This window comes from Cetorhinus maximus, chromosome 20, assembly GCF_964194155.1.
Source record: "Cetorhinus maximus chromosome 20, sCetMax3.hap1.1, whole genome shotgun sequence".
Taxonomy (NCBI): domain Eukaryota; kingdom Metazoa; phylum Chordata; class Chondrichthyes; order Lamniformes; family Cetorhinidae; genus Cetorhinus; species Cetorhinus maximus.
This window is the reverse complement of record NC_135898.1, coordinates 31,804,709-31,829,508: the sequence shown is the minus strand read 5'-3', so window position 1 is coordinate 31,829,508 and position 24,800 is coordinate 31,804,709. Positions and strand designations below refer to the sequence as shown.

General features: G+C 46.1%; 1 protein-coding gene across 1 annotated transcript in view; it reads right to left on the bottom strand.

The window, feature by feature from the left end:
* LOC144695011 (catenin alpha-3-like) overlaps positions 1 to 16,764 on the bottom strand; it is a 1,693,436-nt gene extending 1,676,672 nt beyond the window's left edge. The window contains exons 1-2 of the mRNA XM_078565866.1: positions 16,596 to 16,764; positions 2,782 to 2,888 (exon numbers count right to left, since the gene is read on the bottom strand). Coding sequence (XP_078421992.1) covers positions 2,782 to 2,883 — 102 coding nt within the window. The 5' untranslated portion in view covers positions 2,884 to 2,888; positions 16,596 to 16,764. The remainder of the gene's footprint in view (positions 1 to 2,781; positions 2,889 to 16,595) is intronic.
* Between the last annotated feature and the right edge of the window lie 8,036 nt (positions 16,765 to 24,800).

Sequence of the window (24,800 nt, the reverse complement as noted above, 5' to 3'; positions counted from 1 at the left end):
CATCACACTCCTGACTTGTGCCTTGTAGATGGTGGGCAGGCTTTGGGGAGTCACACAACACAATGTGAGGGCAGGACTTCGTCTCCACAATGACTATGCGGTGGTCACTCCTACCGATATTGTCATGGACAGGTGCATCTGCGGCAGGCAGGTTGGTGAGGATGTTTTTCCCTTTTGTTGATTCCCTCACCACCTGCCGCAGACCCAGTCTAGCAGCTATGTCATTTTGGACTCAGCCAATAGTGGTGCTACCCGCTCTTACTGATGGACATTGAAATCCCCTATCAGGGTACGTTCTGCACCCTTGCCACCCTCATTGCTTCCTCTAAGTGGTGTTCAACATAGAGGAGCACTGATTCATCAGCTGAGGGAGGGCAGTACGTGGTAATCAGCAGGAGGTTCCCATACCCATGTTTGACCTAATGTCATGAGACTTTATGTGGTCCAGAGTTGGGGACTCCCAGGGCAACTCCCTCCCGATGGTATACCACTGTGCCGCCACCTCTACTGGGTCTGTCCTGCTGGTGGGACAGGACATACCCAGGGATGGTGATGGTGGAGTCTGGGATAATATCTGTAAGGTATGATTCCTGTAAGGTGAGACAGCTCTACCAATTTTGACATTCGCCCCCAGATGTTAGTAAGGAGGACTTTGCAGGGTCAACAGGGCTGAGTTTGCCATTATCATTTCCAATGCCTAAGCCGATGCCAGGTGGTCCATCCGGTTTTCATTCCTAGCAGTTTGTTACAGCTGAGTGACTGGCTAGGTCATTTCAGAGGCAACCCGCTGTGGATTTGGAGTCACATGGAGGTCAGACCAGGAAAGGATGACAGATTTGCTTCCCTAAAGGATGCGTTTTTTTTTTAAACAACAATGGTCAGCATTAGTCTTTTAATTCCAGGTTTTTACTGAATTCAAATTCCACCATCTGCCGTGGGGGTGTGATTCGAACCCAGGACCTCAGAGCATTACTAGGGATGCTAGTCTCGGGATTACTAGGCCAGCAACAATACCACTACGCCATCGCCTCCACTTCATGATCTGCCAATGAGGAGAAATGATGTCAGTGATCTACAAATACACCAGAAGAATCATTTTGAGCAGCTCCAACCCTAGCTGTGAGGTGGCTGTCTCCCAGCAAGGACCCCAAATACTGCAGGAACAAGGAGAGAAGGGAGAGAAAAAATACTTGCATTTCCATATGTCCTTTCACAACCTCTAGGTGCCTCAAAGTTCTTTATAAGCATGGCAGCCAATTTGCACACAGCAAGTTCCTACAAACAGCAGTGTTAGAATGACCAGATAGTCTGTTTTACTGATTTTGGTAGATGCTAAGTATTGGCCAGGACTCTGGCGAGAACTCCTTTGATCATCTTTGAAATCATGCCACAGAATCTTTTACGTCCGCCTTTGGTTTAATGACTTACGCAAAAAAAAGTACCTTTTGACAGTGCAACACTCCCTCAGGTCTGCACCCGAATGTCAGTTTGGATTATGTGCTCAAGTCTCTAAAGTAGGACTTGAACACACAACCTCTTACTCAGAAGTGAGAGTGTGACCCACTAGGCCGCAACTGACACTGAGGTGGAAGAAAATTGATGGAAACAAATGGCAAGAAGAGGAAAACAAAAATCACAAAGGCTGCTTGCAAAGTAACTTTTCCTTAAATATTTAGTGGATAGCGCCCCTTCCCCAAGTCAGGAGCTCCAGGTTTAAGTCCCACTGCAGGACTTGATGGCCAAGGAAGGTGTGTTCATAATGCAACCAAACAGGTTGAGAATCCAGCTGCAAATCCTTCCAACACACGCCAATAGCAGGCAGTAAGAGTGGGAGAGATTCCTGATCAGCAGTGTGACAGAAAGGAAGTTGGAGCCTCTACCATCGCTATCCATAGTTTCAGGTGACAACATACATGTAAAAGTGTATGTTGCCACAGCAACTCAGACACCTTGGGGGACCCAGCTGGATGGACGGCTGCTGTGGATCAGATTGGTGCCAATAGCACAGGGTTCGATTCCTGTTTGGGCTGGGTGGATTCGGGACATGCCTCCTTGCCCTACCCACAGTGTAGGTCGTGTCACTATGGGTCACACCTGCCTTTGGGCAGAGAACTGAAGAAGAAGAAATATTTAACCTCGCAAAATAGGATGTTGGTGGCTATATTTTATGAGGCACCTTAATACAACTGTCACTCCCAAAAGCATCGCCTTAGCGACACCACAGGGAACCAAGCTGAAGGAACAGGATATGGACCAAATTGTGGGTGGCAGAAAGTTGCCCCAATGCAGCAAAAAGTGGAACAGGGAAGATTTCCCAGTGACTTCAAATAAACACAATTTAGACCATTTTACTTAAGCACCTGTAAGTGTAAAGTCAGTAGGCCCCACTAAAAGGAAATACAGGCCAGAGAACAAGGGCAACAGAGGTGCTGGCCTTTTTTACCTGCGTCTTTTTCAAGTATGGCTCAAAACTGTGGGTGCTGAATTTGCCTGACAGAAGATGCCTTTTGTATATGGAATTGGCAGAAAAAAGGTTGGCAAATTGGGCTTCCCGCTAGAGAGCCGCACCCACAGGTGGGAAAACTGCATTCCTGCAGGCTGTGATTTTCCAAATTATTAGGCAGGAAAGCAGCACATTCTCCTGAAATGTGGCAGCGGGAGCGGTCCTTGTTTCTTTGGCAGCAAGTGGAACATCTCCAGCTTATCCCATCCGAACGTACAAAAGATCTTTACAGTTGGCATGAGTTGATGGCTTCATTTTTAGGAAGTGTAAAACCCTACCTGTATTATCAAAGGCTGGATCAGTCTTTCCACTGTTAGAGTCTGAATCTGAAGGTCCTTGGTGTCCATTTTCAGTTGAACATTCAGCAGCACAGATGACATTTTACCTGCGGAGAATAAAACAAAAGATAGGTTATGTAAGTAACCTTTAATTTTACAAGTAGGACATTTTGCTTCCTACACCTGTCATGTGTTGGCTATTTAAATAGGGCTGGACGCTTTGTTGTGATTACCATGTTTCCCCAGTCTCAAAAGTGAAAAGAAACCCAGAGCGTTCAGACAAATAACAGAATAAAAGCCCCAGCCGGCAGCTTAACAAAGCTATACAGTTGACACCAGAAAATCACCTCAAATCTATTTCTTAGCTTCAAATAAAAAGTCTGTAAATTGACCTGAGCTCCGAAAGCTCAGCCGGAATCTCGAGGTAGTTCACTGATCAGTACAATATTTTGCTAATTGCCTTCTGTCATGGAGCAAAGGCAGGGGGTGTAGAAATATATTTCTTCAACAAAAAATCTTTGGGAATGGGTGCAAGGCTGCAGCGAGGTCAGTTAGAGGTCAGCACACTCTCTATCAGAGAGCAGGATAGCTGTATTATCTTTCCCCTAAAGTGCTGTTTATAGCTTAGCTGAAGTACATTGATGTGGCATTCACCTTGGCATCCTTTCAGACTGGCCTGTGTCACATGGCTTATTGTCAAACTTTCCAAAGCCACTGCAATAGCCTGCTTACACCACTGATGTCAGCCTGCCTTTTCAGAGTTCTGTTTCTCTACACCAGTATTATAAGTGTGCCTGTGCCAGTGGTCTAAATGTGCATCTGCTCGTAATGTAAGTGTGTCTGACAGTAGTGTAAGCATGTATCTGATAGTAGTGTAAGTGTGCCTGACAGTGATATAAATGTGCCTGTGCTCACTGAGCTACATTGCGATGTTGCTAGACAAGGAGACAATGTAAAAACGTGCATTCTTGAGTTCACATCTTTCCATTGCCTTGCCCTTCTCTATCTCTGTAATCACTTCCAGCCCCACAACTCTCCAAGATATCTGCACTCCTCTAATTCTGGCCTCTTGGACATTCCTGGTTTCATTCACTCTGCCTCTACCACCCTGTCAGCAGTAAGGTCCATGCCCCCATTTTAGATATTCTATTTCATAGACATCTCGAAATAACTTGAAAAGATATTGTGATCCATGTTAGGAATAACAATATAGGAGAGAGTAGGTTCTGTTTGGAAAGTAGCAGGAACTAGGTTAAACAACAGGGTCTGAAGGATTATAATCTCTGCATTCACTTGCGCTTGCTAGAAGCTATATATATATATATATATATATATTCACACGCAAGGACCTGTCCTCTGCAGGCAAAAGGAACATGTCCAGGCATTGTGCCTTTTTTGAATTCAACGAAAGTGTGGAGCAGAAGAAGACCTGATGCATTCTCCATGACAATGCTTCAACCAATCAGAGTCGATTTGCCAACCAATCAGTATGCCTTTTCTCCTGTAGTTGTTGTGATTGTTTGAAATTTGACATTTTTGTGTGTGTTTCCTGATGAGTGCAAGATGAAAGGCTTTGACAGCATGGGAAAAATTTTCCCCGGTCAGGGGGGTTGTGCGGGGGTGGGTGAGGGCAAACGCAAACCCAATCAGTGCCCCTGATTGGGGCCGTGCCACCATTTTACATGAACTGGCCAATTAAGGCCGGCCCAGCGTGACGCACACCCAGAAGCGCTCAGCGCTCCCTGTGCGGGCGGGCGAGGGGGTTCCTTTAGTTGGGGCCTGTATTCTTTCGTGCATGCGCGCAGAAGAGTGCAGAAATCTCCCTGAGGGACAGAGGTGCCTCAGGGAGATCAGTTTGACAGTTAAAAACTGAAATAAAGTATTTAAAAACTTTTAAAACATATCCCCTCATGTGATACTGTCACATGAGCTGGGACATGTCAAAGAATTATTTTAAAATGTTTATTGAATTTTAAAACCCTTCACGAAACCTCATCCCACTTAAATTAGTTTTTAACAGGCCTTAATAGGCCTTTGACAGTTTGCGGAAGTGGAAATCTAAATGACGCGCAGTGACGTCGGGTTACAGTGCTGTAAATGTAACAGTGCCAGCATTGTAACTGTGCATGTGCCAGTGACGTTAGTGTGCATTTGCCATTGCTGTAAGTGTGTGTGTGAGACAGTGCTGTAAATATATCAATGCATGTGCTGTAAGTGTGTGTGTCAGAGCTGTAAATTTATCAGTGCCAGTGATGTAAGTGTGTGTGTGCCAATATTGTAAATATATCAGTGCCAGTGCTGTAAATATACCAGTGCCTGTGTGTGTGTGTGTGTGTGTAAGAGAGAGAGAGAGCGAGAGAGAGAGACAGTGCTGTAAAATTATCAGTGCCAGTGCTGTAAGTGTGCGTGTGCCAGTACTATAAGTGTGTGTTTTCACCAGTACTGTAAATGTATCAGTGCCAGTGCTGTAACTGTGTGTGTGACAGTGCTGTAAATATATCAGTACCCATGCTGTAAGTGGGCATGTGCCAGTGCTGTAAGAGTGTGTGTGTGTATGTGCGTGTGTGTGTATGTGTGTTTTTCCAGTGCTGTAAATGTATCAGTGCCAGTGATATAACTGTGTGTGTGACAGTACTGTAAATATATCAGTGCCATTCCTGTGAGTGTGCATAGGCCAGTGTTGTAAATATATCAGTGCCAGTGATATAAGTGTAAGCGTGTGTGCCAGTGCTATAACTGCGTGTGTGATAATGCTGTAAACATATCAGCGTTGGTGCTCTAAATGTGCATGTGCCATTGCTGTAATTGTGTGTGTGAGACAGTGCTGTAAATATATCAGTGTCAGTGCTGCAAGTATGCATGTGCCTTTGCTGTAAGTGTGTGCTTTTACCAGTGCTGTAAACGTATCAGTGCCAGTGGTGTGTGTGTGTGTCAGTGGTGTAAATATATCGGTGTCAGCGTTGTAAGGGTGTGTCTGTTTGCCAGTGCTGTAAGTGTGTGCTTTTACCAGTGCTGTGAATGTATCAGTACCAGTGTTGTAATAGTGTATGTGACAATGCTGTAAATATATCAGTGCCTGTGCTGTGTGTGTGTGTTTTTACCAGTGCTGTACATATATCAGTGACAGTGCTGTAAGTTTGAGTGTGTGCCAGTCCTGTATGTGTTGTGTGTGCGTGCATGTGTGCGTGTATGTGTGTGTGTAAGAGAGAGAGAGAGAGACAGTGCTGTAAAAGTATCAGCACCAGTGCTCTAACTGTGCATGTGCCAGTCCTGTAAGTGTGTGTTTTCACCAGTACTGTAAATGTATCAGTGCCAGTGCTGTAACTGTGTGTGTGACAGTGCTGTAAATATATCAGTGCCCATGCTGAAAGTGGGCATGCGCCAGTGCTGTAAGTGTGTGTGTGTGTTTTTGCCAGTGCTGTAAATGTATCAGTGCCAGTGATATAACTGTGTGTGTGAGACGGTGCTGTAAACGTATCAGTGCCATTTCTGTGAGTGTGCATAGGCCAGTGCTGTAAATGTATCAGTGCCAGTGCTGTAAGTGTGCAGATGACAGTGCTGTAAATATATCAGTGCCAGTGATGTAAATGTGAGCATGTGTGCCAGTGCTGTAACTGCATGTGTGACAATGCTGTAAAAATACCAGTGTTGGTGCTGTAAGTGCGTGTGTGCCCGTGCTGTAAGGGTGCATGTGCCAGTGTTGCAGGTGTGTGCTTTTACCAGTGTTGTGAATGTATCAGTGCCAGTGCTGTATGTGTGCGTGTGCCAGTGTTATAAATGTGTGTGTGCCAGTGCTGTAAATATATCAGTGCCAGTACTGCAAGTGTGTTTGTGCCATTGCTGTAAATATATCAGCGTCTATGCTGCAAACGTGTATGTACCAGTGCTGTGGGTGTGTGTGTTTACCAGCGCTGTAAATGTATCAGTGCCGCTGGTGTAAGTGTGTGTATGACGGTGCCATAAAGATATCAGTACCGGTGCTCTAAGTGTACGTGTGCCAGTTCTGTAAGTGTGTGTTTTTACCAGTGTGTTTTTATCAGTGCTATTGCTGTAAGTGTGCGTGTTCTAGTGCTGTGTGTGTGCCAGTGCTGTAAAAGTATCAGTGCCAGAGCTGTAAGTGTGTGTGGCAGTGCTATAAATGTGTCAGTGCCAGTGCTGTAAGTGTGTGTGACAGTGCTGTAAATGTATCCATGCCAGTGCTTTAAATGTGCATGTGCCAGTGCCTTAAGTGTGTGTTTTCACCAGTGCTTATAAATGTATCAGTGTCAGTGCTACAAGTGTGTGTGCCATTGCTGTAAATACGTCAACATCTGTACTGTAAATGTGCATGTACCAGAGCTGTAGGTGGGAGTTCTTACCAGTGCTGTCAATGTATCAGTGCCAGTGCTGCAAGTGTATCAGTGCCAGTGCTGTAAATGTATCAGTGCCAGTGCTGTAAGTGTATCAGTGCCAGTGCTGTAAATGTATCAGTGCCAGTGCTGTAAATGCATCAGTGCCAGGGCTGTAACCATATCAGTGCCAGTGCTGTAAGTGTGTGTGACGGTGCTGTAAATGTATCAGTGCCAGTGCTTTAAATGTTTGCATGCCAGTGCTGTAAATATATCAATGCCAGTGCTGTAAACGTAATCAGTGCCAGTGCTGTAACCATAGTGGTGCCAGTGCTGTAAACATATCAGTGCCAGTGCTGTCACCGTATCAGTGCCAGTGCTGTAAGTGTGTGTGACAGTGCTGTAAATATATCAATGGAAGTGCTGTAAGTGTGCCGTTGCTGTAAGTGTGTACATGACAGTGCTGTAAATATATCGGTGCCAGTACTGTAAGTGCATGTGTGCCAGTGCTGTAAGTGTCTGTTTTTACCAGTGCTGTAAATGTATCCGTGCCAGTGCTGTATGTGTGCATGTGCCAGTGCTGCAAGTGCATCAGTGCCAGTGCTGTAAATGTGTGTATGCCAGTGATGTAACTGTGCATGTGCCAGTGCTGTAAGTATGTGTTTTACCAGTACTGTAAATATATCAGTGCCAGTGTTGTATGTGTGCATGTGCCACTGCTCTAAATATATCAGTGCCAGTGCTGTATGTGTGCATGTGCCAGTGCTGTAAATGTATCAGTACCAGTGCTGTAAATGTGTGTTTGCCAGTGATGTAACTGTGCATGTGCCAGTGCTGTGTGTGTGTTTTTACCAGTACTGTAAATATATCAGTGCCTGTGCTGTAAGTGTGCATATGCCAGTGCTGTAACTGTATCAGTGCCAATACTGTAAGTGTGTTTGACAGTGCTGCAAATGAGTCAGTGCCATTGCCGTAAGTGTGTGTGTGTGTGTGACGGTGCTGTAAATGTATCAGTGTCAGTGCTGTATGTGTGCATGTGACATTGCTATAACTATGTGGGTGACAATGCTGTAAATATATCAGTGCCAGTGCTGCAAGTGGGCATGTGCCATTGCTGTGAACGTATCTGTGCCAGTTCCGTAATTTTGCATGTGTCAATGCTGTAAATATATCAGTGCCTGTGCTGTAAATGTGTGTACACCAGTGCTGTAACTGTGTATTTTTACCAGTGCTGTAAATGTATCAGTGCCAGTGCTGTAAGTGTGTGTGACCGTGCTGTAAATGTATCAGTGCCAGTGCTGTAAGTGTGTGTGACCGTGCTGTAAATGTATCAGTGCCAGTGGTGTAAGTGCATGTGACCGTGCTGTAAATGTATCAGTGCCAGTGGTGTAAGTGCGTGTGACCGTGCTGTAAATGTATCAGTGCCAGTGGTGTAAGTGTGTGTGACCGTGCTGTAAATGTGTCAGTGCCAGTGGTGTAAGTGTGTGACATTGCTCTAAATGTATCCGCGCCATTGCTGTAAGTTTGTGTATGCCAATGCGTAGGTGACAGTGCTGTAAATATATCAGTGCCATTGCTGTAAGTGTGTGTGTGCCAATGCAGCAAGTGTGCATGTGCCATTGTGGTAAACGTATCAGTTCCAGTTCTGTGAGTGTGCATGTGCCAGTGCTCTAACTATATCGGTGCCTGTGCTGTAAATGTGCATATACCAGCACTGTAAGTGTGTGTTTTTACCAGTGCTTTAAATGTATCAGTGACAGTACTGTAAGTGTGTGTGTGACAGTGCTGTAAATGTGCATGTGCCAGTGCTGTTATTGTGCATGTGCCATTGCTGTAAGTGTGCACAGACCAGTACTGTAATTGTGTGACAGTGCTGTAAATGAATCAGTACCGTTGCTGTAAGTATGCCTATGCCAGTGCTGTAACTGTGCATGTGCCAGTGCTGTAAGTGTATGTTTTTACCAGCACTGTAAATATCTCAGTGCCAGTGGTGTATGTGTGCGTGTGCCAGTGTTGTAAATGTGCATGTGCCAGTGCTGTTATTGTGCATGTGCCATTGCTGTAAGTGTGCACATACCAGCACTTTAAATGTGTGTGTGACAGTGCTGTAAATTTATTAGTGCCAGTGCTGTAAGTAGGCATGTGCCATTGCTGTAAACGTATCTGTGGCAGTTATGTAATTGTGCATGTGTCAATGCTGTAAATATATCAGTACCTCCTATGTAAATGTGTGTACACCAGTGCTGTAAGTCTGTGTTTTTCCAGTGCTGTAACTATATCAGTGCCATTGTTGTAAGTGTGTTTGTGACAGTGCTGTAAATGTATTATTGCCAGTGCTGTAAATGTGAATGTGCCGTTGCTGTAATTGTGTGTGTGACAGTGCTGTAAATATATCAGTATCAGTGCTGCAAGTATGCATGTGCCTTTGCTGTGAGTGTGTGTTTTACCAGTGCTGTAAATGCATCAGTGCCAGCGCTGGAATTGTGTTGACAGTGCTCTAAATGAGTCAGGGCCATTGCTGTAAGTGTGTGTGTGCCAGTGTTGTAAGTGTGTTTGTGACAGTGCTGTAAATATATCAGTGCCAGTGCTGCAAGTGGGCATGTGCCATTACCGTAAACGTATCTGTGCCAGTTCCGTAATTGTGCATATGTCAATGCTGTAAATATATCAGTGCCTGTGCTGTATGGGTGTGTGACAGTGCTGTAAATGTAGCAGTGCCAGTGGTGAAAGCGCGTGGCAGTGCTGTAAGTGTATCTGCACCATTGCTGCAAGTTTGCGTATGCCAGTGCGTAGGTGACAGTGCTGTAAATATATCAGTGGCAGTGCTGTAAGTGTGTGTGTAACAGTGCTGTAAATATACCAGCGCTATTGCTGTAAGTGTACGTGTGCCATTGCTGTAAGTGTGTGAATGACTGTGCTGTAAATATATCAGTGCCAGTGCTCTAAATGCATGTGTGCCAGTGCCGTAAGTGTCGGCTTTTATCATTGCTGTAAATGAGTCAGTGTCGTTGCTTTTTGTGTGCGTCTGCCAGTACTGTAACTGTGTGTAACAGTGCTTTAAATATATCAGTGCTAGTGCTGTATGTCTGCATGTGCCGTTGCTGTAAGTATGTTTGTGACAGTGCTGTAAATATATCAGTGTCAGTGCTGTAAGTGGGCGTGTGCCATTTCTATAAACATATCTGTGCCAGTTCTGTAATTGTGCATATGTCAATGTTGTAAATATATCAGTGCCAGTGCTGTAAATGTGTGACAGCACTGTAAATATATCAGTGCCAGTGCTGTAAATGTGTGACAGCACTGTAAATATATCAGTGCCAGTGCTGTAAATGTGTGACAGCACTGTAAATATATCAGTGCCAGTGCTGTAATGGTGTGTGACCGTGCTGTAAATGTATCAGTGCCTGTGGTGAAAGCGTGTGACCGTGCTGTAAATGTATCTGCTCCGTTGCTGCAAGTTTGTGTACGCCAGTGCATGGGTGATAGTGCTGTAAATATATCAGTGGCAGTGCTGTAAGTGTGTGTGTAAGAGTGCTGTAAATATACCAGTGCCATTGCTGTAAGTGTGTGTGTGTCATTGCTGTAAATATATCAGTGCCTATGCTGTAAGTGTGCATATGCCAGTGCTGTAACTATGCATGTGCCAGTGCTGTAAGAGTGTGTTTTTACCAGTGCTGTAAATATATCAGTGCCATTGCTGTATGTGTGCATGTGCCATTGCTGTAAGTATGTGTGTGACAGTGCTGTAAATATATCAGTGCCTGTGCTGTAAATGTGTGTACACCAGTCCTGTAAGTGTGTGCTTTTTCCAATGCTGTAGATGTATCAGTGTCAGTGTTGTAAGTGTGTGTGACAGTGCTGTAAATGTATCCACGCCGTTGCTGTAAGTTTGCGAATGCCAGTGCGTGGGTGACTGCTGTAAATATATCAGTGCCAGTGCTGTAAGTGTATGTGTAACAGTGCTGTAAATATACCAGTGCCATTGCTGTAAGTGTGTGGGTGCCATTGATGTAAGTGTGTGAATGACTGTGCTGTAAATATATCAGTGCCAGTGCTCTAAGTGCATGTGTGCCAGTGCCATAAGTGTCGGTTTTTACCAGTGCTGTAAATGAGTCAGTGCCAGTGCTGTAAGTGTGCGTGTGCCAGTACTGTAACTGTGTGTGTAACAGTGCCACAAATATATCAGTGCCAGTGCTGCAAGTGGGAATGTGCCATTGCCATAAACGTATCTGTGCCAGTTCCGTAATTGTGCATATGTCAATGCTGTAAATATATCAGTGCCAGTGCTGTAAATGTGTGTACACCAGTCCTGTAAGTGTGTGTTTTTTCCAATGCTGTAGATGTATCAGTGCCAGTGTTGTAAGTGTGTGTGACAGTGCTGTAAATGTATCTGCGCCGTTGCTATAAGCTTGCGAATGCCAGTGCATGGGTGACTGCTGTAAATATATCAGTGCCAGTGCTGTAAGTGTGTGTGTAACAGTGCTGTAAATATACCAGCGCCATTGCTGTAACTATCTGTGTGCCATTGCTGTAGGTGTGTGAATGACAGTGCTGTAAATATATCAGTTCCAGTGCTGTAAGTGCATGTGTGCCAGTGCTGCAAGTGTGCATGTGCCAGTGCTGTAAACGTATCAGTGCCAGTTCTGTAAGTGTACATGTGCCACTGCTGTAAATATATCAGTGCCAGTGCTGTAAGTGTGTGTAACAGTGCTGTAAATATACCAGCGCCATTGTGTAGGTGTGTGAATGACAGTGCTGTAAATATATCAATTCCAGTGCTGTAAGTGCATGTGTGTCAGTGCTGCAAGTGTCTGTTTTTACCAGTGCTGTAAATGCATGTGCCAGTGCTGTAAATGTGTGTGTGCCAGTGCTGCAAGTGTGCATGTGCCATTGCGGTAAACGTATCAGTGCCAGTTCCTGAGTGTGCCTGTGCCACTGCTGTAAATATATCATTGCCTGTGTTGTAAGTGTGCATGTGCCAGTGCTGTAAGTGTGTTTTTACCAATGCTGTAAATATATCAGTGCCAGTGCTGTAAGTGTGTGTGCCAATGCTGTAAATGAGTCAGTGTCATTGCTGTAAGTGTGCATATGCCAGTGCTGTAACTGTGCGTGTGCCAGTGTTGTAAGTATGTGTTTTTACCAGTATTGTAAATATTTCAGTGCCGGTGCTGTAGGTGTGCATGTGCCAGTGCTGTAAATATTTCAGTGCCAGAGCTGTAAATGTGTGTGTGACAGTGCTGTAAATATATCCGTGTCTTGCTGTAAATGTGCATGCGCCAGCGCTGTTAGTGTGCATGTGCCATTGCTGTAACTGTGTGTGTGACAGTGCTCTAAATATATTAGTGCCACTGCTGTAAGTGTGCATGTACCATTGCTGTATGTGTGTGACAGTGCTGTAAATATCTCAGTGCCAGTGCTGTAAATGTATGTGTGACAGTGCTGTAAATATATCAGTGCCAGTGCTGCAAGTGGGCATGTGCCATTGCTGTAAACGTATCTGTGCCAGTTCTGTAATTGTGCATGTGTCAATGCTGTAAATATATCAATGCCTGTGCTGTAAATGTGTGTACGCCAGTGCTGTAAGTGTGTGTTTTTACCAATGCTGTAAATGTATCAGTGCCAGGGCTGTAAGTGTATGACAGCACTGTAAATATATCAGTGCCAGTGCTGTATGTGTGCATGTGTCAGTGCTATAAATGCATCAGTGCCAGTGCTGGAGGTGTGTAACAGTGCTGTAAGTGAGTCAGTGCCATTGCTGCAAGTGTGCGTATGCCAGTGCTGTTAGTGTGCATGTGCCAGTGCTGTAACTGTGTGTGTGCCAGTGTTGTAAATCTATCAGTGCCTTGCTGTAAATGTGAGTGTGCCAGTGCTGTTCGTGTACACATGTCATTGCTATAAGTGTGTGCATGCCAGTGCTGTAACTGTGTGTGTGACAGTGCTGTAAATATATCAGTGCCAGTGCTGTAAGTGTGCATGAGCCATTGCGGTAAACGTATCCGTGCCAGTTCTGTGAATTTGCATGTGCCAGTGCTGTAAGTGTGTGTTTTTACCAGTGCTGTAAATGTATCAGTGCCAGTGCCGGAGGTGTGTGACAGTGCTGTAAGTGAGTCAGTGCCATTGCTGTAAGTGTGTGTGTGTCAGTGCTGTAAATATATCAGTGCCAGTGCTGCAAGTGGGCATGTGCCATTGCTGTAAACGTATCTGTGCCAGTTCTGTAATTGTGCATGTGTCAATGCTGTAAATACATCAGTGCCTGTGCTGTAAATGTGTGTACAACAGCGCTGTAAGTGTGTGTTTTTACCAGTGCTGTAAATGTATCAGTGGCAGTGCTGTAAGTATGTGTGACAGTGCTGTAAATGTATCAGTGCCAGTGCTGTAAGTGTGCGTGTGCCATTGCTGTAAGTGTGCGTGTGCCATTGCTGTAAGTGTGTGCCTGACAGTGCTGTAAATCTATCAGTGCCAGTGCTGTAAATGTGTGTGTGCCAGTGCTGCAAGTGTGCATGTGCCATTGCGCTAAACGTATCAGTGCCTTTTCTGTGAGTGTGCATGTGTCAGTGCTGCAAATATATCAGTGCCTGTGCTGTAAGTGTGCATGTACCAGTGCTGTAATTGTGTCTTTTTACCAGTGCTGTAAATGAGTCAGTGCCATTGCTGTAAGTGTGCCTATGCCAGTGCTGTAAATGTGCATGTGCCTGTGCTGTAAATGTGCGTACACCATAGAGTTATAGAGATCTACAGCACAGAAAAAGGCCCTTCAGCCCATTGAGTCTGCGCCAGTCAAACAAGTACCTAACTATTTTAATCCCATTTTCCAGCACTAGGCCCATATGTCATGGCATCTCAAGCACACATCCAAATACTTCTTAAATATTATGAAGGTTTCTGCCTCTACCACCCTTTCAGGCAGTGAGTTCCAGATACCCACCACCCTCTGGCTGAAAAAATTCTTCCTCACGTCCCCTCTAAACCTCCTGCCCCTTACCTGAAATCTATACCCCCTGGTTATTGATCCCTCCACCAAGGGGAAAAGTTCCTTCATGTCTACCCTATCTATGCCCCTCATAATTTTATACACCTCAACCCTGTCCCTCCTCAATCTCCTCTGCTCCAGGGAAAATAACCCGTCTCCTCATAACTAAAACTCTCCAGCCCAGGCAACATCCTAGTAAATCTCCTCTGCACTCTCTCAAGTACAATTACATCCTTCCAATAATGCAGATTCCAGAACTACACGCAATACTCTAGCTGTGGCCTAACCAGCATTTTATACAGTTCCAGCATAACCTCCCTTCTCTTATATTCTATGCCTCAGCTAATAAATGCAAGTATCCCATATGCCTTCTTAACCACCTTATCTACCTGTCCCGCTACCTTAAGGGACCAGTGGACATGCACACCAAGGTCCCTCTGATCCTTGGTACTTCCCAGGGCCCTACCATTCATCGTGTATTCCCATGCCTTGTTTGTCCTGCCCAAGTGCATCACCTCACACTTATCCGGATTAAATTCCATTTTCCACTGATCAGCCCATCTGGCCAGCCCGTCGATATCCTCCCTATCTAAGGCTATCCTCCTCACTGCTGTAAGTGTGTATGACACTGCTGTAAATGTATCAGTGCCATTGCTGTAAGTGTGCATATACCAGTGCGGTAAGTGTGCATGTACCAGTGCAGTAAGTGTGTGTTTTTACCAGTGTTGTAAATGTATCAGTGCCAGTTCTGTAAGTGTGTGTATGCCAGTGCTGTAAGTATCTGTTTTTACCAGTGTTGCAAATACATCAGTGCCAGTGCTGAATTGGTGTGTGTGTGCCAGTGCTGTAAATGTGCCAGTGCTGCAAGTGTGCATGTGCCATTGCTGAAAACATATCAATGCCATTTCTGTGAGTGTGCATATACCAGTGCTGTAAGTGTGTGTTTTTACTAGTGCTGTAAAAGTATCAGTGCCAGTGCTGTAAGTGTGTGTGACAGTGTTGTAAATGTATCAGTGCCACTGCTGTAAGTGTGAGTATGCCAGTGGTGTAACTGTATCAGTGCCACTGTTGTAAGAGTGCGTATGCCAGTGGTGTAAATGTATCAGTCCCAGTGCTGTAAGAGTGCATGTGCCAGTGTTGTAAATATATCAGTGTCAGTGGTGTAAGTTTGTATGTGTGCCAGTGTTGTAAGTGTGTGCATTTTACCCATGCTGTAAATGTATCAGCGCCAGTGTTGCAAGTGTGTGTGTGACAGTGCTGTAAATATATCAGTGCCAGTGCTGTAAGTGTGTGTTTTTACCAGTGCTGTAAATGTATCAGTGCCATTGTTGTAAGTGTGTGTTTTTACCAGTGCTGTAAATGTATCAGTGCTAGTGGTGTAAGTGTGCTCGTGCCAGTGGTGTAAATGTATCAATGCCAGTGTTAAAAGTGCGTGTGTGCCAGTGCTGTAAGTGTGCATGTTTTTTTACCAGTGCTGTAAATGTATCAGTGCCAGTGTTGCAAGTATGTGTGTGACAGTGCTGTATATATATCAGTGCTAGTGCTGTATGTCTGTGCCAATGCTGTAAGTGTTTGTGTGACAGTGCTGGAAATGTATCAGTGACTGTGCTGTAAGTGTGTGTTTTTACCAGTGCTGTAAATATATCAGTGCCAGTGGTCTAAGTGTGCGTGTGCTAGTGATGTAAATGTATCAGTGCCAGTGCTGTGAGACTGTGTGCCAGTGTTGTAACTGTGTCAGTGCCAGTGCTGTAAGTTTGTTTGTGTGTGTGAGATAGAGAGAGACAGTGCCAGTGTTGCAAGTGTGTGTGCTTGTGCCAGTGCTATAAGTGTACATGTGCCAGTGCTGTAAGTATGTCAGTGCCCTTGCTGTAAGTGTGTGCAAGCCAGCGCTGAAAATGTATCAGTGCCAGTGCCATAAATGTTCATGCCAGTGCTGTAAGTGTGTGTGCGCCAGTGCTGTACATGTGTGTGTGATAGTGCTGTAACTGTGTCAGTGCCAGTACCGTAAGTGTGCGTGCCAGTGCTGTAAGTGTGTGTGTGCCAGTGCTGTATATGTGTGTGTGCCAGTGCTGTACATGTGTGTGTGCCAGTGCTATAAATATGTCAGTGCCAGTGCCGTAAGTGTGCATGCCAGTGCTGTAAGTGTGTGTGTGCCAGTGCTGTAAATGTGTGTGTGCCAGTGCTGTACATGTGTGTGTGCCAGTGCTATAAATATGTCAGTGCCAGTGCCGTAAGTGTGCATGCCAGTGCTGTAAGTGTGTGTGTGCCAGTGCTGTAAATGTGTGTGTGCCAGTGCTGTAAGTGTGTGTGTGCCAGTGCTGTAAATGTGTGTACCAGTGGCATAGCTTGTCACGTCACAAGACTGTTTTGGAGGGAATTAAAACATTTAATGTAACTGCTCTGGTTGGCTATTCTCTTGTAAATAAATGACAGCTGGAGGACATGTCCCCTCCGATTTATATTTACCTTTTTAATCCCTGATCTACTGTGTACAGGAGAAAAAAAAATATACTCACCACACTCAAAATTCTTCAGGGTATTATTGAAGACTTGGAGTTTCAGCAGAAGAAAAGTTTTACAAGATCTCGGATCGAGCAGTCCTGTTAAATAATTGAATTGACAGTTTGAATAGCTGGTTCTTCAGAGGACAAGAAGCAGAGCAGAATCAGGCAGAGTGTAGCTGCTGGAGGGTCAGCTGTAAAAGCAGGAGTCTGGTCCGGAATGGGAATGTACAGTGTAAAGGAAGGAATCCAGTCTGCAGTGGGAGTGCACGATGTAAAAGTAGGAGCTGCTGTAAGCTGGCAACGAAACAGCTGCTCTCCAGGAAGAGACAGCTTTGAAAAAGCAGCTGTGTCACAAGGTCAGCTGGACAAATGGAATGGTTTCCAGGGGTGGGGGTTGGGGAGGCAGGGAGAGGCGGTGGTGTTGGTAGGGGGTGAGATGCAGCATCCCCGGTCTGTGGGTGTGGGGGCTGCGGTGTGAGACTGGCTTGTTTATGGTGTAGGTGGCAACATCAGGAAATGATTTGTTTCCCTCAGACTTCCAATGTAAGTATGGGAAAGACAGGAGGCAGTGTTATTGTGGGGTGGGAAGCATTGAAGGAGGGGATCAATGAGGCCATGTCTGATCTGTACCTTAACCTCGTTCAGCCTCCTCACAGTGCACAAAATTTCCATGTTTTGTGTCATTCACAAATTTTGACATAGTGTCCTATAAGCCAGGTCATGGGAATAAACAAAGGGCAAGGTTTTGAGCTCAGCGTGCGGGTGTGCACCCGGCCTGCTCGAGTGTAAAATAGCGCATGATGTCATTGGGCAAGCGCCCCCACACCATCCCGCATTCGCACAATGTTTCGGTCACGCGGAAGTTGGAAGCGTGTCCGCTGACAATCAAGAGGGTAATTAGCCCTTTAAAGTTCCAATTGCCCCCTATTTTTCGTGGTCCGTCCAATCTTACAAGGGTAAATCTGCCAGGCGGACTTTGCATTTTTGATGAAACTTCATCCAAGGGCGGGATGAAGTTTCTGTTGCTGAATAAAAAAAATAAAAATCTATGGACAGAATTTTCATGATGTATATGTTCAGGTGACTGATTCTGATGTGTGGGCATTTTTTTTCCAGATTTCAAGATCTTTCTTTATTGTTCTTCAGCTCCCTGAGGCAGCTCTCTGCTTTCAGGGAATTTTCATTCCGCGCTCCTCCGCGCCTGCGCTTACATCAGCACCCGTCCTCCCCGTGCCCCCACCCCAGCAGCGCTGAGCTTCTCAGCGCATGTTTCATGCTAGCTGGCCGTTCATTGGCCAGTCAGCGTGAAATTGTGGTTGGGGGGCGATCGCAGGCAGCAGTCCATTCCCCGGCCGCTCCCGAGCCCACCGACTGCGCCCACACTCCAACCTAAAAATCCTGCCCCAAGAAAAGCAGCAGTCCTAGTACTGACCCCTGGAGAACCTCACTATACATTTTCCGGCAGTTCAAAAGCAACCATTTACCACTACTCCCTGTTTCCTGTCACTCAGCCAACTTCGTATCAATACTGTCGTTGCCCCTCTTATTCCATGGGCTCTAACTTTACTGACAAGCCTGCTATGTGGCGCTTTATCAAATGCCTTTTGGAAGTCCGGGTACACCACATCAAATGTATGACCCTCATCAACCCTCTGTTATCTCATCAAAAAACACAAGCTAGTTAGTTAAACATGATTTGCCTTTAACAAATCCATGCTGGCTTTCCTTAATTAATCCATATTTGTCCACGTGACTGTTAATTTTGTCCCAAATTGTCATTTCTTAAAGCTTTCCCACCACTGAGGGTAAACTGAATGGTCTGTAGTGCTGGGTTTACCCTTACACCTTACATATTTGCAGTTCTCCAGTCCTCTGGCACTACACCTTTACCTAAGAAAGATTGGAAAATAATGGCCAGTCCCTTTGCAATTTACACTCTCACTTCCTCCAGTATCCTTGGATGCATCTCAACTGGCCTTGGTGACTTATCAAATTTAGGTACAACCAGCTGATCCAATTCCACGTCCTTAGCAATTCTTAGCCCATCTAGTGTCTTAGCTACCTCCTCTTTCGCTGTGACCTGGGCAGCATCCTCTTCCTTGATAAAGGCAGATGCAAAATACTCATTTAGTATCTCAGCCCCCTGCCTCCATGCATGAATCCCCTTTCGGCCCCTAATCAGCCCCACTCCTCCTTTTACTATTTATATATCTATAGAAAGCTTTTGGATTCCCTTTTATGTTAGCTGCCAGTGTCTTCTCATACTCTCTCTTTGCATCTCTGATTTCTTTAATCACTTCAACTCTGTACCTTCTATATTCAGCCTGGTTCTCATTAGATTATCAACCTGACATCTGTCAAATGTACTTTTTCTGCTTCTTCTTATTCTTTACCAGTGTCATCATCCAACGAGTTCTGGATTTATTTGTCCTATCTTTCACCGTCATAGGAATGTACCTTGACCATCTCCTCTTTAAAAGCGACCATTGTTCCGTTACCGCTTTGCCAGCCAACCTTTGATTCCAATTTACCGGGACCAGCTCTGTTCTCACCCCATGGAAGTTGGCCCTTCCCCAATTAATTATTTTTACTTTGGATCTCTTATTTTAATCTCGCCCTCACCAATCTGTCCATCACAGTATTGATAGAAGTGACCAATATGCCTTGTGAGGATATTCCCCATCATGTTGTGTGGTCCCACCAGCAGGTTAGATGGGGAAGATTCAGAACAGCTTCAGCAGCTCAACGCTGGACATCCCATCGGCAGCAGCAAAATCGTATTCATCCACAACCTGTAATTCATGTGTGATCTCACACTCCAGGGAGCTGGTGAGTGTGCTACTGTTTCCCCCGGCCCGGACTTCAGACCACTCGTGCCCGGTAGCTCACCATCTGCAAATTCCACCTCAAAGCTATTCTCAAAAGCACACATAGTGTCAGTATTTGACTGGTGCCTGTGAGTCTGGCAGTGAGTAATGGTGTCTCATCTACTGCCCTTGTCCTTCAAGCCCCCACACCACTGCCAAGTGGGCCAGTTTGTCGGCAGCTAAATGGAGAAGGGCACAAGGGTAGGGGAGTGGGGAGAAAGTAAGGAGTACACGCTTATGCTATCTGTAACTTGTAAATCAGAAGAGCCCATGGGATTAGGGGGGGACAGTGGGATGTGAGAGGGAACCATCAAAACCTACAGTTTCAGCCCAACCACTGGCAATGACCTCACCAATGATGGCCAGCACCATCTCCTCCGTGGGAATAAGGACATGAAGTTGTGCCTGTCTCCCACCAGTTAGATCCTGCTGTGCAGAAGGAAGTCTGTCAGTGAGCTTGGTGCAATCTCTTTGGGTGATGTGGCTATCACAGTTGAATAGCTGGCAGTATGTGCAAGCTGTGGGTGTGAGGTTTGCAGGTGTACTAAGTGTGTGAGAGTGGGGTGAGGCTATGAGGCGTACATAAGAGAATGTTGGTAGGTGAATGAAGGGGATGGTGGTGAATTAAGCAGTCTGTGGGGTTATTGGTCGATATTTGAGAATGAATTCACTGACCTTGAGCACTTGTGTGAGATCACTGAACTTCTTCCTGCACTGACTTTATCCAGGTCCTCAGGGGCAAACTTCTTTCATTGACAGTGATGACTATCTGTTCCCACTGCCTTCAGGGACTCCTGAGGGAAGAGGACTTCCCTCCTCCTGTCCACCTCCTACACCAAGGCCTCCACAACAACATCAGAGAATCTTGCAGCACACACTTTTTAAAAAAATATACTTTATTCATAAAATATCTGAAAGAACATTACAAAACATTTCAAAATGGCCATCACAAGAAGTGCAACCGTATTCAAGTTTTCCACATAGATCATGAGGTGCTTCAATACAATGAATGAACATTACAGACATTTCAACATGGTCATTACAGTTAGACAATGCAATGGTATTTAACTTATCTACATAGAACATGTTGCACTCTGAGGTGCTTCAATACAATTATGATACATGTAATATTCACTGCATACATTCAATGTGAGTCGTACAGCCTGAGGGGTCTATACAAATCCCAGCCCCTCGGTGCACTATGGCAGAAAGGTCTTAGACAGCGACCTTTCCCCATTGCGCCTTTGCGGTGGCTGCCCCAAGCTTTACTACGTCCCTCAGCACATAGTCCTTGACCTTGGAATGTGCCAGTCTGCAACACTCGGTCGGGGACAACTCTTTGCGCTGGAAGACCAACAAGTTTCAGGCAGACCAAAGAGCGCTTTCACCGAGTTGATGATCCTCCAGCTGCAGTTGATGTTTGTCTCGGTGTGTGTCCCTGGGAACAGCCCGTAGAGCACAGAGTCCTGTGTCACCGTGCTGCTCGAGATGAACCTGGACAAAAACCACTGCACCTTTCTCCAAACCTTCTTTGCAAAGGCACTTTCCACAAGTGAACAACAGTCTCTTCCCCACCACAGCCACCTTGAGGGAAACATGTAGAAAGGGTGAGACTCCTGGCGTGTAGGAAAGATCTGACGGGGAGGGCCTTTCTCACCACCAGCCAAGCTACATCCTGGTGCTTGTTGGAAAGTTCTGGCGATGAGGCATTCTGCCAAATGACTTTAACAGTCTGCTCGGGGAACCATCCCACAGGGTCCACCCTCTCCTTTCCCTGCAGGGCCTCTAGGATGTTGCGTGCTGACCACTGCCTGATAGGCTTGTGATCAAAGGTGTTTCTCTGCATAAATTTTTCTACTAGGGACAGGTGGTACGGCACGGTCCAACTACTTGGAGCGTTCCGCGGCAGCGTGGCCAGACCCATCCTTCGCAACACCGGGGACAGGTAGAAACTCAGCACGTAGTGACACTTGGTGTTTGCGTACCGAGGGTCTACGCACGGCTTGATGCAGCTGCACACAAAGGTGGCCATCAGTATGAGGGCGATGTTGGGCACGTTTTTCCCCCCTTCATCTAGAGGCTTGTACATCGCGTCCCTGCGGACACGATCCATTTTCGACCTCCAGATAAAGTGATGATTGGCTCGAGTGATCGCCATCGGGTAGGAGTGAGGAATGGGCCAGACCTGCAACAGCGAAAGTGCCTCACACCTGATGACCAGGTTCTTACCCGCAATGGAGAGGGAGCATCGCTCCCACATGCCCAGTTTTCTTTTCACCATAGCCACTCGTTCCTTCCGGTCTCTAATGCATGCCCTGGTCCCTCCAAACCATATCCCCAGCACCTTCACACCGTCTGACCTGACGATGAAGGGGAAAAAGGATCGGTCAGCCCAGTTCCCAAAGAACATGGCCTCGCTCTTGCTACGATTCACCTTGGCTCCTGAGGCCAGTTTCAACTGGTCGCAGATGTTGATCAGTCTGCACACTGACAGCGGATCCGAGCAGAAGTCGGCATGCACTCACTTTTTTTTTTATTGTAAAAATATACTTTATTCATAAAAAATCTTCAATCACATTCAAAACCATTTCAAAAACAACATTACAAGGGTACAATCCAGGTTAAACTTTTACAAAATGTATCACCAGGTGCATCAGTACAAACAATATTACAATCATTTACAGCCTTTCATTTTGATCTGTACCGCCCGAGGGGTTCTAAACAGTTCCCAGTCTCTCGGTGCGCTGTGGTAGAAAGGTCTTAGACAGCGACCCTTCCCCATTGCGCCTTTGCGGCAGCTGCCCCAAGCTTTAGTGCGTCCCTCAGCACGTAGTCCTGGACTTTGGATTGTGCCAGTCCGCAACAATCGGTCGGGGACAACTCTTTGTGCTGGAAGACCAACAAGTTTCGGGCAGACCAAAGCGCGTCTTTCACCGAGTTGATGATCCTCCAGCTGCAGTCGATGTTTGTCTCGGTGTGTGTCCCTGGGAACAGCCCGTAGAGCACAGAGTCCTGTGTCACAGAACTGCTCGGGATGAACCTCGACAGCAACCACTGCATCTCTCTCCAGACTTTCTTTGCAAAGGCACAATCCACAAGGAGGTGAACAACGGTCTCTTCCCCACCACAGCCACCTCGAGGGCATCGTGCAGAGGGGGTGAGACTCCTGGCGTGTAGGAAGGATCTGACGGGGAGGGCCTTTCTCACCACCAGCCAAGCTACGTCTTGGTGCTTGTTGGAAAGTTCTGGCGATGAGGCATTCTGCCAAATGACTTTGACAGTCTGCTCGGGGAACCATCCCACAGGGTCCACCCTCTCCTTATCCCTCAGGGCCTCTAGGACGTTACGTGCTGACCACTGCCTGATGGACTTGTGGTCAAAGGTGTTTTTCTGCATAAATTTTTCCACCAGGGACAGGTGGTACGGCACGGTCCAACAACTTGGAGCGTTCCGCGGCAGCGTGGCCAGACCCATCCTTCGCAACACCGGGGACAGGTAGAACCTCAGCGCGTAGTGACACTTGGTGTTTGCGTACTGAGGGTCTACGCACCGCTTGATGCAGCCACACACAAAGGTGGCCATCAGTATGAGGGCGGTGTTGGGCACGTTTTTTCCCCCTTTATCTAGAGGCTTGTACATCGCGTCCCTGCAGACACGATCCATTTTCGACCTCCAGATAAAGCGGAAGATGGCTCGAGTGATCGCCATCGCGCAGGAGTGTGGAATGGGCCAGACCTGCGCCACGTACAGCAACAGCGAGAGTACCTCACACCTGATGACCAGGTTCTTACCCGCAATGGAGAGGGAGCGTCGCTCCCACATGCCCAGTTTCCTTTTCACCATAGCCACTCGCTCCTTCCAGTTTCTAACGCATGCCCCGGTCCCTCCGAACCATATCCCCAGCACCTTCAGGCCGTCAGCCCTGACAGTGAAGGGGACAAAGGATCGGTCAGCCCAGTTCCCAAAGAACATGGCCTCGCTCTTCCCACGATTTACCTTGGCTCCCGAGGCCAGTTCGAACTGGTCGCAGACGTGCATCAGTCTGCGCACCGACAGCGGATCCGAGCAGAAGACGGCGACGTCGTCCATGTACAGGGAGGCTTTTACCTGAGTGCCTCCACTGCCTGGGATCGTCACTCCTCTTATGCCCGGATCCTTCCTGATGGACTCGGCAAAGGGTTCTATGCAGCACACGAAAAGGACAGGCGAGAGAGGACAGCCCTGCCTGACTCCAGATTTAATCGGAAAGCATGCACTCACTGCTCTGTTATACCACACTCTTCTTCCTACTCAGAATTTCTTCCATATGCTGTACTGGAATTATAGTGAGAACGTGCTTCCCCTTTAAGTGGTGCTAGTGTCACACGTAGCTGAGCCCCCTGCTAAGGCACACAGCCACACAGTTGCACATTTAGTGCTGGGCTGTATTTAAGTTAGTTGGTAGCATGAGGTTTGCCCATTGTGATTCCTGTGCCTTATTTTGGGTCTTATGCAAATGTCCCCCTGTGAATCTAGAACACTCTGAATAACCTTCCTGATTTGGTAAGCAGTGAAATAAGTTATTGAATTCAGCATTTGCTGGCAGCAGGAATTGGCAAAGACAAACTATTCCGTCATACATCAGTTGCTGGAGATATGAGAGCATGTACAGTGATGGATAAGCACTGAGAGCAGAGGACAGTGTGAAAACATAGTTACTGTTATTGAATTATCAAAAGGCTATGAAAATTCACCCTAACTTGCTATTTGTGTACCTATTGCAGGTATAACTGAGTGTTGCCAGTGTTGAAGTTTGTTAAGTATTTCACTATGTACACGTATAGTGTCCTGACCTCTAACGTGATAAGATATAAAATTCACTAAGCTCAGCTTGGACTGATGACAGTGACTGGTGTAATTGAGACAGGTTTGTGTGTTTGAGTTGGAGTGCACATTCTATTTATGGACCAAATGATGCACTGAAACACGTATTCAGTAGATCAAATGTCAGAGCCTTTGTAACTCTTAGAATTGGAGACATTGCAGGATAGAAAGATGCCATTTTTTTCCATCAGGCCTGTGTTAGCATTCGATCTTCAAATGGCATTATCCACTCTTCCCACAAGTCCATTGCCTCTATTCTTTTCACCCTTATATGATTATCTAATTCCCTTATAAATGATGTTATGAAGTGACTGCTCACCTTCCCCTTACACTCAGTGAAGGCCTGTCAGGCATGCCCTCTCAACAATGTTCCATCCAGTAATTTTCCATTTCTTTGTGATTTGTCCCACCGCACTATTTGAGGAAGGGGTAGGACATTCTCTTGGTGTTCTGCCAACATTCCCTCCTAAATTAATAGCTCCAAAAA